This window comes from Heptranchias perlo, chromosome 9, assembly GCF_035084215.1.
Source record: "Heptranchias perlo isolate sHepPer1 chromosome 9, sHepPer1.hap1, whole genome shotgun sequence".
Classification (NCBI taxonomy): domain Eukaryota; kingdom Metazoa; phylum Chordata; class Chondrichthyes; order Hexanchiformes; family Hexanchidae; genus Heptranchias; species Heptranchias perlo.
This window is the reverse complement of record NC_090333.1, coordinates 4988282-5003765: the sequence shown is the minus strand read 5'-3', so window position 1 is coordinate 5003765 and position 15484 is coordinate 4988282. Positions and strand designations below refer to the sequence as shown.

Sequence of the window (15484 nt, the reverse complement as noted above, 5' to 3'; positions counted from 1 at the left end):
CATCGATGCCCACTACCCACCCCACCTTTACGTGTAAACGACGGCTTGGGACTCTGGCCGATTGCCCTGCCTTGCAGTCTCTGTTCCACTGATGGAGCAGGTGACAGGAGACAAGCAGGCGGTAGGTAGGTGCTGGAGGCGGGAGGCAGAAATAATGACTATAATGAAGAAAAAATGCCCATTTCAGGAGCTGCAGTAAGTACTTTGGAAAATAGGAATAGGAAGAGGCCATTCAGCCCCTCGAGCCTGTTCCATCATTTAATTATCTGTTATCTGTTTTTAATATTCTCTGTTTTTAAGTTATCTGTTTTTAATATTATCTGTTTTTAAGTTATCTGTTTTTAATATTCTCTCTCTCTCTCTGCCTTTTGGGTCTCTTTCTCTCTGTCTTTGTAATTTGACACAATGTGTATTCAGCATACTGGGACCTACTGTTTTCCGTGGCTAACCTGTCTGAACACCAACGACACCTTTGATTGGTGTGATGGTGTCCCAGCCTAATATAAGATATGCGATTTGAGAACCTTTCACTCACTCACCTGACGAAGGAGATAATCTCCGAAAGCTTGTGATTTTAAAATAAAATTGTTGGACTATAACCTGGTGTTGTAAGATTCCTTACATTTGTCCACCCCAGTCCATCACCGGCATCTCCACATCATCATTTAATTCGGTCATGGCTGACCTGCATCTCAACTCCATCTACCCACCTTGGTTCCGTAACTCATAATACCCCTTCCCTAACAAAAATCTACCAATCTCAGTTTTGCAATTTTCAATTGACCCCAAGTCTCATCAACTTTTTGGGGGAGAGAGTTCCAGATTTCCACTCCCCTTTGTGTGAAGAAATGCTTCCTGACATCACCCCTGAACGGCCTAGCTCTAATTTTAAGGTTATGCCCCCTTGTTCTGGACTCGCCCACCAGAGGATATAGTTTCTATCTATCTATCTGTAACCATCTTAAACACCTCTAAGCTTAGCCGCAGCACCATGACTTTGTCCTCTCTGGCAGCGGTGGACTCACTCTGAAGAGCAGAGATTTCGCTGGTAGCCCGCCCTGTATGCATGGTTGATCCTGGCCCAGATCGGGGTCACAGCGAGGTCGGACCAGTAGGTGGAAGTCCCGCCCTGATCCACTTCCGGAAGCAATCCTACCCTTAAGCAAACTCACCTCCTCCCACTCCACACCACCCCCCCCCATTCCAATTGTTAAAATAGAAGTCCATTTTGTTACTTATGTCTTTTCCTTGCGTTACTGAGCACGTTAGCTTGGAAACTAACTAAGGTTTTTAATGAATTTTCATCAACTAAACAAACATCCAGACTTAATCCATGGTAACGTTCTGCTGCTGACCCTAATTTGTCCCACGTCTAGTTTTGAACTTGGCATAAGGAGGCATCTATTTGTAGGACCTGCTGACATACTGTCTGCATACAGAGCCAATGCATGCTCTAAAGGGATAACGTTGGAGCAATTTATTTAAACATTGTCTTCGGTCCCCACCACAAACTCCAATCCCTAGCCACCAACTCCATCGCTCTCCCTAGCCACTGTCTGAGGCAGAAACAGACCAATTTGACCTTGAGATGAGCTTCTGAACCCACATCTGCTCCATCACCAAGCTCGCCTACTTCCACCTCCGTAACATCACCCATCTCCGCCCCTGCCTCAGCTCACCTGCTGCTGAAACCTTCATGCGTGCTTTTGTTAACTCTAGACTCGACTATTCCAATGCTCTCCTGGCTGGTCTCCCACCTTGCACCCTCCGTAAACTTGAGCTCATCCAAAACTCTGCTGCCCCGTATCCTAACTCGCACCAAGTCCCGTTCACCCATCACCCCAGTGCTCGCTGACCTACATTGGCTCCTGGCCCAGCAACACCTCGATTTTAAAATTCTCATCCTTGTTTTCATATCTCTCCATGGCCTCGCCCCTCCCTATCTCTGTAACCTTCTCCAACCCTGCAACCCTCCGGCATCTCTGCGCTCCTCCAATTCTGACCTCTTGCGCCTCCCCGATTTCCTTCGCTCCACCGTTGGCGGCCGTGCCTTCAGCTGCCTGGGTCCTAAGCTCTGGAATTCCCACCCTAAACCTCTCCACCTCTCTACCTCTCTCTCCTCCTTTAAGATGCTCCTTAAAACCTCCCTCTTTCACCTGTCCTAATATCTCCTTATGTGGCTTGATGTCAAATTGTTGTCGGATTCTGCTCCTATGAAGCGCCTTGGGAGGTTTTACTACATTAACGGCGCTATATAAATGCAAGTCGTTTTTATTATAAATACAACTAAAACAGGATTCTGCTGAATTAATGGAAGACCCAACTTTTCAGTTATTAAAACATTTCCGAATTTGGCAAATGACTGAATTTTTAAAAGGTTGTTTAAAGTAAGAAGTGCTTTGATCCAGTTTCCCGTTCATATGAGGCATTTTAACAGCAAGTAACCTAAGGTAACAGTAAGGCTCAAATAAAGAGAATGTATGGCAGGTTTACAAGTTTTTTTCTGAAGGTAAAAATCCTGCAGTAAGATTAGATCCAGAAGAAAAAAAAATTTGGTAATGAGATTGCAGTAGAATTTAAAAACATTTAAGAAAGAAAAAGATTTAGGATTGAAAGCTTCATATAGTATGTGCTGGAAACGTAAGCAGGACATCGAATCACTAAACACTTTTGAATACGCTGAGAAATAAATATGAGCTGATCGCACTTTTAACAATATTAACCGGTTGGTCCAGTTGACTCTAGGTTCCTAATTCAAGCATAACAGATTCAAGCACGGATTTTCATTGAGCTAATTACTTCTTCTTCACTGCATAACATAGAATTTCATAAAATGTACAGCAGAGAAACAGGCCATTCGGCCCAACTGGTCGATGCTGGTGTTTATGCTCCACACAAGCCTCCTCCCACTCCTCTTCATCTAACCCTATCAGCATATCCTCTATTCCATTTTCCCTCATCTGTTTATCGAGCTTCCCCTTAAATGCATCTATGCTATTCGCCTCAACTACTTCTTGTGGTAGCGAGTTCCACATTCTAACCATTGTCTGGGTAGAGAAGTTTCTCCTGAATTCCCTATTGGATTTATTAGCGACTATCTTATATTTATGGCCCCAAGTTTTGGTCTCCCCCTCAAGTGGAAATATCGTCTTTACATCTACCCTATCAAATCCTTTCATAACCTTAAAGACCTCTATCAGGTCACCCCTCAGCCTTCCTTTTTCTAGCGAACCTGTTCAATCTTTCCTGATAGGTATAACCTCTCAGTTCTGGTATCATCCTAATGAATCATTTTTGCCCCTTCTCCAGCGCCTCCATCTCCTTTTTATAACATGGAGATGAGTACTGTGCACAGTTCTGTATCTTCAATGGACAACCCTGAGCCAAGGATATGTTGTCCTGCCTGACCAAGCTATTGCTCTGCAGCACAATAAATAGGCAGTCCACAGCCATCGTTTCTCCTGTGGACAATGGCACATTCTAAAAATGCAATCACTTAGAGGGTGCAATTCTAACCCAACCCAACCATCAGGAAACTGATGGGATTGGGTGTAATGCTGGTCTTACAGCCCACCCAATTTTACTCTCCATTAAAGCCAATTTTGCGGGGTATAAAACCGGCATTACATCCGATCCCATGGGTTTCCCAGAGGGATCTGGTTGTCCTTGTACAGGAAACACAAAAAGTCAACATACAGGTGCAGCAGGTAATCCGGAAGGCAAACGGAATGTTGGCCTTTATTTCTAGAGGGATGGAGTTTTAAAGCAGGGAAGTCATGCTCCAACTGTACAGGGTGCTGGTGAGACCGCACCTGGAGTACTGAGTACAGTTCTGGTGCCCTTATTTAAGGAAGGACATACTTGCATTGGAGGCAGTTCAGAGAAGGTTCACTAGGTTGATTCAGGGCATGAAAGGATTGTCTTATGAGGAAAGCTTGAACAGGTTGGGTCCGTACTCATTGGAGTTTAGAAGAATGAGAGGAGATCTTATTGAAACATATAAGATTCTGAGGGGACTCGATCGGGTAGATGCTGAGAGGATGTTACCCCTCATGGGGGAATCTAAAACTAGGGGGCATAGTCTCAGAATAAGGGGTCACCCGTTTAAGATGGAAATGAGGAGGAATTTCTTCTCCCAGAGGGTCGTGAATCTTTAGACTTCTTTACCCAAAAAGCTGTGGAGGCTGAGTCATTGAATACATTCAAGGCTGAGTTAGACAAATTTTTGATCAGCAAGGGAGTCAAAGGATATGGGGAAAGGGCGGGAAAGTGGAGTTGAGGTAAAAATCAGATCAGCCACGGTCTCATTAAATGGCGGAGCTGGCTCGAGGGGCCGAATGGCCTACTCCTGCTCCTATCTCTTATGGCTTATGGTTTCCTGCCCGGCGACTTCGGTTATAATTGGTCCCTCAGAGTTTCTGTTATTTTCATTTAGGCCGGGTTATTTAATAGGCGGTGCCATAAAGATCTGCAAATCAGATCAGTAATTTTGTTTGCATATAGAAACATTGAGAATAAATGTGAAATATCTTGAGCGAACACTGCCTGTAGGGGCGATGGAAGCAGATTCAGTAATAACTTTCAAAAGGGAATTGGGTAAATGCTCGAAGGGGAAAATATTTGCAGCGCTATGGGGAAGAGCAGGGGGGAGTGGGACTGATTGGATGGATCTTTCAAAGAGTCAGCACAGACACGATGGGCAGAATGGCCTCTTTCTGTGCTGTATCATTCTACGATTCTATGAATGGTTCAACATTTATTGCACTTCAGCTGTATGTAAGTATCTTTACATCAGTAAGACAGCATATAACCGTTTCAGGTTTTTAATAGAACCATTTTGCCTTTCAACTGCTACGCAGCAGGCCTCGTATGTAGACCTTGTTCGCTATGATCTGGAGGTTGTATTTTTTCTATAATCTGCCCTTCGGAGTTGCATGACCCAAGAATTACTCACAGTAACCTTACTGAACAGGATTAAAGTTATGCTACACTTATATAAAGCTCTGGTTAGACCCTATTTGGAGTACTGCATTCAGTTCTGAGCACCGCACCTTAGGAAGGATGTAATTGGCCTTGGAGGGGGTGCAACGCAGATTCACCAGAATGATACTGGGGCTAAAAAGGTTAAAATATGAGGATAGGTTGTATAGACTGTAGGAAATCCTGATTTTTCCAGTGATTGTTGAACCTTTACAATAATCAGTCAAAGAAAGTCACACTTATGGTAGTTTTGTTAATCAAAAACTATTTATTTAATGATGTTATAATTCATATAAGCATGAAGCAAATCAAGCAATGCATATAACCTTATTCTACCCGTTATACACTTAGTGGTTCGCAACGTGATTATTTAATGATTAAACAATTCATACAAACATCAGGTAAACCCAAGGGTTTTTGCATCAAGGCAGTTGAAGTGATCAGCTTTTTCGGCACTTGAGGTCTTTTATCTTCCTGTTTTTGGGAGTCCTTCCAGTCGGCAAAGCTTTCTTTCGAGCTCTTCGCCTGCAGTGCCTTTTCATGGCAAAATCTTCTTTTTATAGTGTTTTTTGACCAATGGGCTGTAGGATTGGGGGAAAGTGTCATTTTTTTTCGTCCAATCGTCACCCCTGCACCTGGGGCTTCATTCATTATTAGGTCTCTTTGATGTACTTCAGTAAAAACCATGTGCGATTATCTCAGACAATCGGAATGCTTAAGTCTCTCTTATCTGTGTGCAAATCCTCTTCTTGGGCAATTCGGAATGCGTAGGGCTTCTTTAATCTATACACAGACTCATTTTATAGCTGTGGTATCTCCAATTACTTTGTGTGGTCTCTTTCTTATCAATTGGGTTTTTTTACAAGTCAAAGGCCTGTTATAAACCACTGAAAGCTCTTCAAATGCCTGCAGTTGTTCTAAAAGCTTTTCAAATTCTGGTAGTTGCTGTGTTTGTAGTTTTCAAATGCACTGGTTTAAAAGGGGCATAGTTAACCCTTTCCTTCAAGTGGTTTTAACCCCACAAGACTCAGCTTGTATTCCCATGAGTATAGAAGATTAAAGGGTGATCTAATTGAGGTGTTTGAGATGATTATAGGATAGGGTAGATAGAGAAATACTATTTCCGCTGGTGGGGGGAGTCCAGAATAAGGGGGCGTAACCTTACAATTAGAGCTCGGCCGTTCAGGGGTGATGTCAGGAAGCACTTCTTCACACAAAGGGGAGTGGAAATCTGGAACTCTCGCCCAAAAAGCTGTTGAGGCTGGGGGTCAATTGAAAATTTCAAAACTGAGCTTGATGGATTTTTGTTAGACAAGGGTATTAACGATTACGGAACCAATGCGAGCAGATGGAGTTAAGATACAGATTGGCCATGATCTAATTGAATGGTGGAACAGGCTCGAGGGGCTGAATGGCCTACTCCTGTTCCGATGTTGCTAGTGTTGAACTGCAGACCAAAGGAGTTTCTTTTTATGTAAACAGCCATATTTATTCACTGGTAAAAAGAAATCTGAAGCCCAAAAGTTCGACAATTTATTTTAATTTAAATATGTGAAAAGTCTGCAAGGTGTTCTTTATCCATTGTAAGAATATCTTTGGGCATGGAATGAAATTCTAATGTTTGTTGATAAAAGGTCTGTGTCTGGGAAATTTTCTGTCTGTTTTCATTGTACCATTTTTGGTATTGACATAAAATATTTCATACCAAAATCTTACACAGGAGTTAAAAATTAAAAGTCTGTTGGATCTATTGCCAGAAGTTGCAAGGATGCAGGTACTGTTTGAGAGTACTGAGTCGTGGCTCAGTGGGAGCTCTCTCTCACCTCTAGGTCAGAAAGTTGTGGGTTTAAGCCCCACTCCAGAGACTTGAGCTCAAAATCTAGACTGACACTTCTGTACAATGCAGTACTGAGGGAGTGCTGCACTGTTGGAGGCGCCTGATACAAAAGATAGGTACTGCATAGAATTATCAAGGCCAGAGTGATCTCCTGGACTAGTTTCTATCGCCTAGTAGGGGTCAGAGAGGAATTTACCAGACTTCCCCCCCACGCCCCGACAAATTCACCTGGGTTTTTATCTGTTTTTTGCCTCTCCCAGGCGATCACATGGTTTTGGGTGGACAGTAGTGTATATATCGTGATGCACAAGGTATCACAATTGAGTGGGACGGGCTGGATGGACCAGAGGGTCTTTTCCTGTCCGTCATTGTTTGTATAAACGTGGCAGAATCCATCCGGAAACAGGTACTCCCTTCAAATTCCTGGCTCCCCCAGATGGAAATCAGGCTCTCTGTTCTTGCGGGTCCCACAAATTTCGGGCCATAGAATTTTTGCAACACAGAAGGTGGCCATTCAGACCATCGCACATGTGCTGGCTCTCCTAAAGAGCTAACAACTCAGTCCCACCACCCCCCTGCCCTTTCCCCAAACACTTATAAATGTTAACAAAGGTTTAACCAGAAATTGGCAATAGACAAATAATGACCTCGATAAGTTTACAGAAAAAATATAGTACAACCATTACCAATTTAAATTGACATACCAACTTTAGACAGGTTCAAACGATGCTGTCTGCTTCTTTGATTAACAATCAAACACAGCAACATTCTCAGCCAGTCACAACTCATTATATTAACTTGAACGTAAACATTCTCCTTAATATCCATTTCCTTCTCTCCCCTACCAGATGATATTGGTTTGAGCTCATTTTTCTTCTGCTTGTTAAGTTGGGGAACACCAGTGCTGGGGGAGTGAACAGTTTTATATACCTTTTGCATCAGGTGTCAGCATTAAGGACCACACAAGCTGCAAGAGTAAATTTTAACCATTTTAACTGAACTCTCCCTCATCTACTTGTTGCTCCCTTGGCGGCACCATCTGCAGTCATGGGGCCAACCATCACATGTAGTGATAATGGCCGGCCCTACCTGTCCATCACTTCTTGTGAGCCCTCCACTGCCCCTGTGCTGTCAGGCTGCTTCACCAGTCTTTGGATGAGCCGCAGTTTTCTCTGCCTAAACATTGGAAAAACTGTTGGCCATCATCTTTGACCCCTGCCACAAACTCTAGCTAACCCCCTCCTCAGCCATTGTGTTAGGCTAAACCAGACTGCTAACAACTTCGGCAAACTATTTGACCACAAGCTGAGCTTCCAACCCCATATCCTCACCGTCACAAAGACAGTCTACTTCCATCCCCATACCATTGCTCCCCTTCACCCCTTCCTCAGCCGACTAGACGCTGAAACCCTCATCCATGCCTTCGTCACCTCCAGCTCAGCCGTTCCAATGTTCACCTGGCCGCCCTCCCATCTTCCATCCTCCGTAAACTGCAGCTCATCCGAAACTCTTGCTGACCCTGTCCTGTCCCTCACCAAGTCCCTGCAAGAGATTAGTGGCATTCAAGAGATTATCCTCAGCTGGAGTGATTGGGGCATTAGTACTGAAATTTGTACTATTTTATTTTATTGTATTCGAATATCACTATGCTACCTATGAATATTACACTGCTATCTATCTCTTACCTACTGTATACCATACTGTTGCCTGTGTTTTAGCCTCTCCATGAGGTGTATTTCTCTTCTGTAGAATCATAGAATCTTACAGCACAGAAGGAGGCCATTTGGCCCATTGTGCCTGTGCCGGCTCGTTGAAAGGACTATCCATTTAGTCCCACTCCCCTGTTCTTTCCCCGTAGGTCTGCAATTTTCTCCCCTTCAAGTATTTATCCAATTCCCTTCTGAATATTATTGAATCTGCTTCCACCGCCCTTTCAGGCTGCGCGTTCCAGATCATAACAACTCGCTGCGTAAAAAAAAATCTCCTCATCTCACCTCTGGTTCTTTTGCCAATTACCTGAAATAGGTAAACAAACCTTCTCTTTGTGCGTAAAGTTAAAGGAATTTTTATTTTACTAAATTGTAATAATGAGCCAATCATTTAGGAACAGAGTTTGTTTCTTTAACTTACATGAAGAAAAGAAATATGCCCTTCATTATCCCGCTGCCTGTGTCATGTTGTATCGATAATATCATTTGGATGGGCCAAAGAGAAAAATTAGACTTTTAATCACAGATTTTCTACCAGGTCCAAAACCAGTTAAATGTGCTCCCCAGCTTTCAGACACTGTTTATTAAGAATGCGAACACACATTTCTGAGAATGTAGTTGGTTGATTTCAATCACCGGGTCAATGGAGACAATTGTAAACCCAACCTGTGAATAAGATCTTGATCTCATATGGAAGAATGCTTTCAAATTTAGGTTGCAGTACAAGTGTATATTTTTGTAGGTAATGTAAAGAATGAAAGAATTTGTATTGACTCAGTTCCTTTCATGACCTCAGCAAGTCCCAAAGTGCTTCACAGCCAATGAAGTGATGTCACTTTTGTAATAGGGATGTGCGGGAGCCAATTTGTGCACAGCAAGTGACCGTTTAATCTGTTTTAGTGGTGTTGGTTGAGGCATTAATGTTGGTGATTTGGAGGGGGGAGGGCGATCAGGAGGGGGGCGATCGGGAGGGAGGAGGGCGATCGGGAGGGGGGCGATTGGGAGGGAGAGGGGCGATCGGGAGGGAGGGGGAGATCGGGAGGGGGGGGGCCATCGAGAAGGAGGAGGGCAATTGGGAGGGGGCGATCAAAAGGGAGGGGGAGACTGAGAGGGGGGTGATCGAGAGGGATGACATCAATCAGGAGTGGGAAGGTCGATCGGGAGGGGGGCGATTGGGATGGGAGCGATCGGGATGGAGGGGCGATCGGGAGAGATCGATTGGGAGGGGAGCGATCAGGAGGGAGGAGTCGAGCGGGAGTGGGGCGATTGGGATGAGGGGGGCGATTGGGAGGGGGGCGACCAGAAGGAAGGAGTCGATCGGGAGGGAGGGAGGGATCGGGAGGGATCGATTGGGAGGAGTCGATCGGGAGGGTGGATCGGGAGGGAGGGATCGATTGGGAGGGGGGCGTTCGGAAGGAGTCATTCGGGAGGGAGGAGTCAATCAGGAGGGAGGGGGCGATCGAGTGGCAGGGATCGATCGGGAGGGGCGATTGGGAGGGTGGAGTCGATCAGGAGGGGGCAATTGGGAGGGAGGGGTCGATCGGGAGGCGAGCGATCGGGAGGGTGGAGTCGATCGGGAGGGAGGAGTCGATCGGGAGGGAGGAGTCGATCGGGAGGGGCGATTGGGAGGCGAGCGATTGGGAGGGAGGGGTCGATTGGAAGGCGAGAGATTGGGAGGGGGAGTCGACCGGGAAGGCGAGCAATTGGGAGGGAGGGTCGATTGGGAGGCGAGAGATTGGGAGGGGGAGTCGACCGGGAGGCGAGCAATTGGGAGGGGGGGTCGATTGGGAGGGATGGATCGATCGGGAGGGGGGCAGTTGGGAGGGTGGAGTCGATGGGGAGGGAGGGGTCAATCGGGACGTCAGCGATCGGGAGGGAGGAGTCGATCGGAGGGGGGCGATCGGGAGGGTGGTGTCGATGGGGAGGGAGGAGTCGATCGGGAGGGGGCAATCGAGAGGCTGAGATCAATCGGGAGGCAGGGATCGATCGGGAGGGGGGCGATCGGGAGGGAGGAGTCAATCGGGAGGGAGGAGTCGATCGGGAGGGGGCGATCGGGAGGGAGGAGTCAATCGGGAGGGAGGAGTCGATCGGGAGGGGGCAATCGAGAGGGGGTCAATCAGGAGAGGGCGATCGGGAGGCTGAGATCAATCGGGAGGGAGGGATCGATTGGAAGGGGGTCGATCGGTAGGAGGGGTAATCGGGAAGGGGGGGGTCGATTGGTAAGGGGGCGATCGGGAGGGAGGAGTCGATGGGGAGGCAGGGATCGACCGGGAGGCAGGGATCGATCGGGAAGGGGGCGATCGGGAGGGAGGGTTCGATTGGGAGGGGAGGGATGGAGGCTTGTGTGGAGCACAAACACCAGCATAGACCAGTTGGGCAGAATGGCCTGTTTCTGTGCTGTACATTCCATGTATTTCAGAGCTTTTCCCAACTAAATATTGGGAAGACTGAAGCCATTTTCTTTGGTCCTCGCCACCAACTCCATCCCCCTCCCTGGCCACAGTCCGAGGCTGAACCAGACCGTTTGCAACCTTGGCGTCCTATTTGACCCTGAGATGAGCTTCCGACCACACATCTGCTCCATCACCAAGACCGCCTACTTCCACCTCCGTAACATTGCCCGTTTCTGCCCCTACCTCAGATCATCCGCTGCTGAAACCCTCATCCATGCCTTTATAACCTATAGACTCGACTATTCTAATACTCTCCTGGCCGGCCTCCCATCTTCCACCCTCCGTAAACTTGAGCCTATTCAAAACTCTGCCCCCCGTATCTTAACTTACACCAAGTCCCGTTCACCCATCACCCCTTTGCTCACTGATCTACATTGGATCCTGGTCCGGGAATGCCTCGATTTTAAAATTCTCAAACTTGTTTTCAAATCCCTCCATGGCCTCGCCCCTCCCTATCCCTGTAACCTCCTCCAGCTTTACTACCCTCCGAGATCTCTGCGCTCCTCTAATTCTGGCCATTTGCGCATCCCCGATTTTAATCGCTCCACCATTGGCGGCCGTGCCTTCAGCTGCCTAGGCCCTAAGCTTTGGAATTCCCTCCCGAAACCTCTCCGTCTATCCACCTCTCTCTCCTCCTTTAAGATGTTCCTTAAAACCTATCTCTTTGACCAAGCTCTTGGTCACCTGACCTACTATCTCCTTATGTGGCTCAGTGTCAAATTTTGTCTGATAATCGCTCCTGTGAAGCACCTTGGGATATTTTACTGCATTAAAGGCGCTATATAAATTCAAATTGTTGTTGTTTATAATTTGTCTATATTAAAAATTGCATTTAGATAAACCTGTAATAATTTAGTAATCTTGTAGAACTATAAATCACATTGACCACAGCAGAATGCTCAACTAACAAGTGTAACAGTAAAATTGTCAGTATAAAGCATATTATAATTGACGCAAAGAAAAAAAATCTTTATCTTTATAGAATTAAAGGAATTTTTAAAGCTTTTGCAAGTCTTAACTTCAGCTGCAGTGTTGGCTTTTGCTACAGTGCTGATCTGATAATTATATTTGGTTCATTTAAGCTTCTTCGTCAATGACTGCTATTACATGGAATCGGATTGGGTAAATTGATTGGACTGCCTCCAGCTTTTGAAAGATTAATTGCACACAGCCGGTTACTCGAGGCATATGGCCTTTATTCCTGGTTATTTAAGCTCTCTCTTTCCAGGATTACCACCAACATACTGAACGATAAAATGAGTAATTAAAGAGGCACTGCTTAGATCGCTAGAGAAAGGGAACAGTTTCATTTTCACAATGGTAACATCACCTAGAAGTGATGCATTGATGCTTTTGCAATACGGTGGCATGTTATTTGACAATTTGCTTCACGGCCTTATAGTGCTTGGCAAAAAAAATGGAGAAAAAGTTTGCCCGTCATATTTCTGCAGGCAATGCTGCTTTAAGTGAAAATTACTTTTTTTTAAAAAAACACTTTATTCCAGGAAATATTTTTGGTTTAGCTCTGGTAAACACCTATCCTCGAAGAACAGAGTACGTTAGCCTTGCATCTTCAAAGGCTATTTGCTTCCGATTCAGTTGTGTAACGCATTTGGGGTGTTAAATTTGGAACTGCTAGGACGCCAAAAACTGCAACCCTTCTGATTATTTCTGTTCCAGGGTCCCAAAGGATATCAAGGGCCGCCCGGACCACCAGGGGAGGAAGTACGTATTCTTTCTCAGTACTGACGTCTACACTGTAATATGATTTTGTAAATTGTTGCTCATGACGGGATAGATTTTAAACTTGTTGCCCCAAGGGCCGTAAAACTGCTGCCCGTATCCTAACGCGCACCAAGTCCCGTTCACCCATCACCCCCTGTGCTCGCTGACCTACATCGGCTCCCAGTCCGGCAACGCCTCGATTTTAAAATTCTCGTCCTTGTTTTCAAATCCCTCCGTGGCCTCTCCCCTCCCTAACCTCCTCCAGCCGTGCAACCTTCCGAGATCTCTGCGCTCCTCCAATTCTGGCCTCTTGCGCATCCCCGATTTTAATCGTTCCACCATTGGCGGCCGTGCCTTCAGCTGCCCGGGCCCTAAGCTCTGGAATTCCCTCCCTAAACCTCTCCGCCTCCCTCCCTCTCTCTCCTCCTTTAAAACACTCCTTAAAACCTCTTTGACCAAGCTCTTGGTCACCGGTCCTAATATTTCCTTCTGCTGCTCGGTGTGAAATTTTGATTGATAAAATTGGGACGCTTAACTGGGTTAAAGACGCTACATAAATGCAAGTTGTTGTTGTTGTTACGGATCGGCCGGCCGTTATAGAAAACCGCCTGACTGAACGGGCAGCCGGATCGGCAACAACAGTTGCAGGCCCAGGTGGCAAGTTGCAAATCTACCGCCACGAGTAAGTAAATATTACAAACCCGTTAAATTCACTGTTACGCCCTTCTGAGGAGGTGGAGTTTCCATCTTGGCATCGATAGGAAGATACTAAATGTTAAGTGTTTTGAAACCGGCCTTGTAGTGATGAATGTCATTGCAATGTGAGCTCTGTGTTAAAGGTGGGAAAATGCCAGATTTATTTTCTTGGCTCAATCTTTGAATTAAAGTTGTTCCGCTGGTTGACTGCTGTTTGCCACTGGCTGAAGCACAGTTGCTATTCTGCAACTAGTGAGACCCAGATAAACATCGGAGATGCAGTTTAGGAATCAGCCTTGTGTGTGAACTGCAAATGGTATGTTGTCCCTTGACCCACTTGAACCTTTAAGGTGATCCGTCTACTGTAACTGACAGACTAAAAGATGGAACAGGTGAAAACCGAGCAGCATTGTAACATGCACTGTTGATTACATAAATTTCTTCAGTTACAAAATGACTTTGTTAACTTTTTGCCAATCATCAGGGACATGAAAATAATAAATTGCCCTCACGCAACCAAAATAAGCTCGTATCATAACATTTGAAATATGTCTGCTTCTTGGATTTGTGTTTCTGTAATTCGGTAAAGTCTTGTCATAATAATTTCTGATATTGCAAGCTTCATAAAATATCTTTTTCCTGGACTCAGCTCAATTAGAATCCAGCCAGGAACTGAAATCTCAATAAAATGCAGATTAACCCATGACAGAGGATACATCTCTAAACTACTTTGTCAGTTCTTCTGGGATTGTTACATTGAATGATTGTACTTTAATATTGACTCATGCCATGGGTTAATGGGGTCGAGTTTTTGCTTGCTTACGCCAGTAATATCAGCGCCATCCGGGCAGAACCAGTGCAAAAGATCGGGGGACTTGTAAACGTAAGTGAGTTACTCCCAAAACCACTTACGCTGGTGTTTTTCGCGATCTTTTACGCTGGTTCAAGATTCAATTCACCCGAATCAGGCCCCGCCCCCAAAATTGGATACCCCCCCCCCCCAGGCCAAAATTGTGGGATTCCTCCGACTGCACTGGTTCAGGAAGAGTCTTCAAATTGGGCTCATTCTCTTCAGAGCACAGGCACCGGTAGGCAGGTTTTAAAAGTTTTTTTCTTATCAAAAAATATTTAATTTACTAAAAAACTAACCAGTGTACACCAATGAAACTGTTAAATAGTTCCGTTTTTTTTTAAGTCATTTTCAGTGATTTTAAATCAGATTACCCAAAGACGGAGGACTGGGCACCCTTATTAAAAATGCTTATTTTTGGTAATAAACCCAATTGTAGCTGTATTAATAAAACTGTACCAGGTTATCACTCTTAATTACATCAAGGAATACTTTTTAATGGAAAGAAAGAAAAGAGAAACGATTCCGTTCTATTACGCTGCCCGATTGCGCTGGTTCATGGAAGATTTTACGTTTGGGATTATGCAAATAAATTTTAGCGGAAACATGAAAGTCTAATCTAACCGGCGAAATTTCAAGTGCAGTTTGGGTTCAATTTCCCAAAGCGGAAACTCTACCCCAAAATTTTTAATCATAGTCCGTATTTTAATGTCTGATGTGTTATTTCTGCAGGGACTTCCAGGGTTGGATGGTAATCCCGGCGTGGGTGGTTACCCTGGCAGGCAGGTGCAGTAACTATACTTTGGATTTTTGAGGGGGTTTCAGCATTTGAAGCTGTTTTTGTCGCAAATCTTGAATATCTGTAATCACATCATTGCTTCCAATGTATGCTTTTGCTCTGTTGTCTGAATCCATCAGTCTTGGCCTTCCTTTGAATCTTCGAATAAGATTGATATATTTGTGTATGTTAAATTTTATCTGATAATCGCTCCTGTGAAGCGCCTTGGGATTTTTTACTACGTTAAAGGCGCTATATAAATGCAAGTTGTTGTTGTTGGTGTTGTATGAATGCTCTTACCTTTAAACCCATTAGAGTTTTACTTTTTACCTTATTTGTTTTCCTGTGCTCTATCCTGTATTTTATTTTTCTCTTTTGGAATCGGGACCAACACCAATTATGACCATGAGTGCATCTCCAATTAGGAGCGCAGTCTTATAGTGGTTTATGGTACTG

At 45.0% G+C, this 15484-nt stretch overlaps 1 protein-coding gene across 1 annotated transcript in view; it reads left to right on the top strand.

The window, feature by feature from the left end:
• LOC137325103 (collagen alpha-1(XXIV) chain) overlaps positions 1 to 15484 on the top strand; it is a 423963-nt gene that overhangs the window by 147581 nt on the left and 260898 nt on the right. Inside the window, exons 7-8 of the mRNA XM_067989822.1 lie at positions 12660 to 12704; positions 14983 to 15036. Of these exons, the coding sequence (XP_067845923.1) occupies positions 12660 to 12704; positions 14983 to 15036 (99 nt within the window). The remainder of the gene's footprint in view (positions 1 to 12659; positions 12705 to 14982; positions 15037 to 15484) is intronic.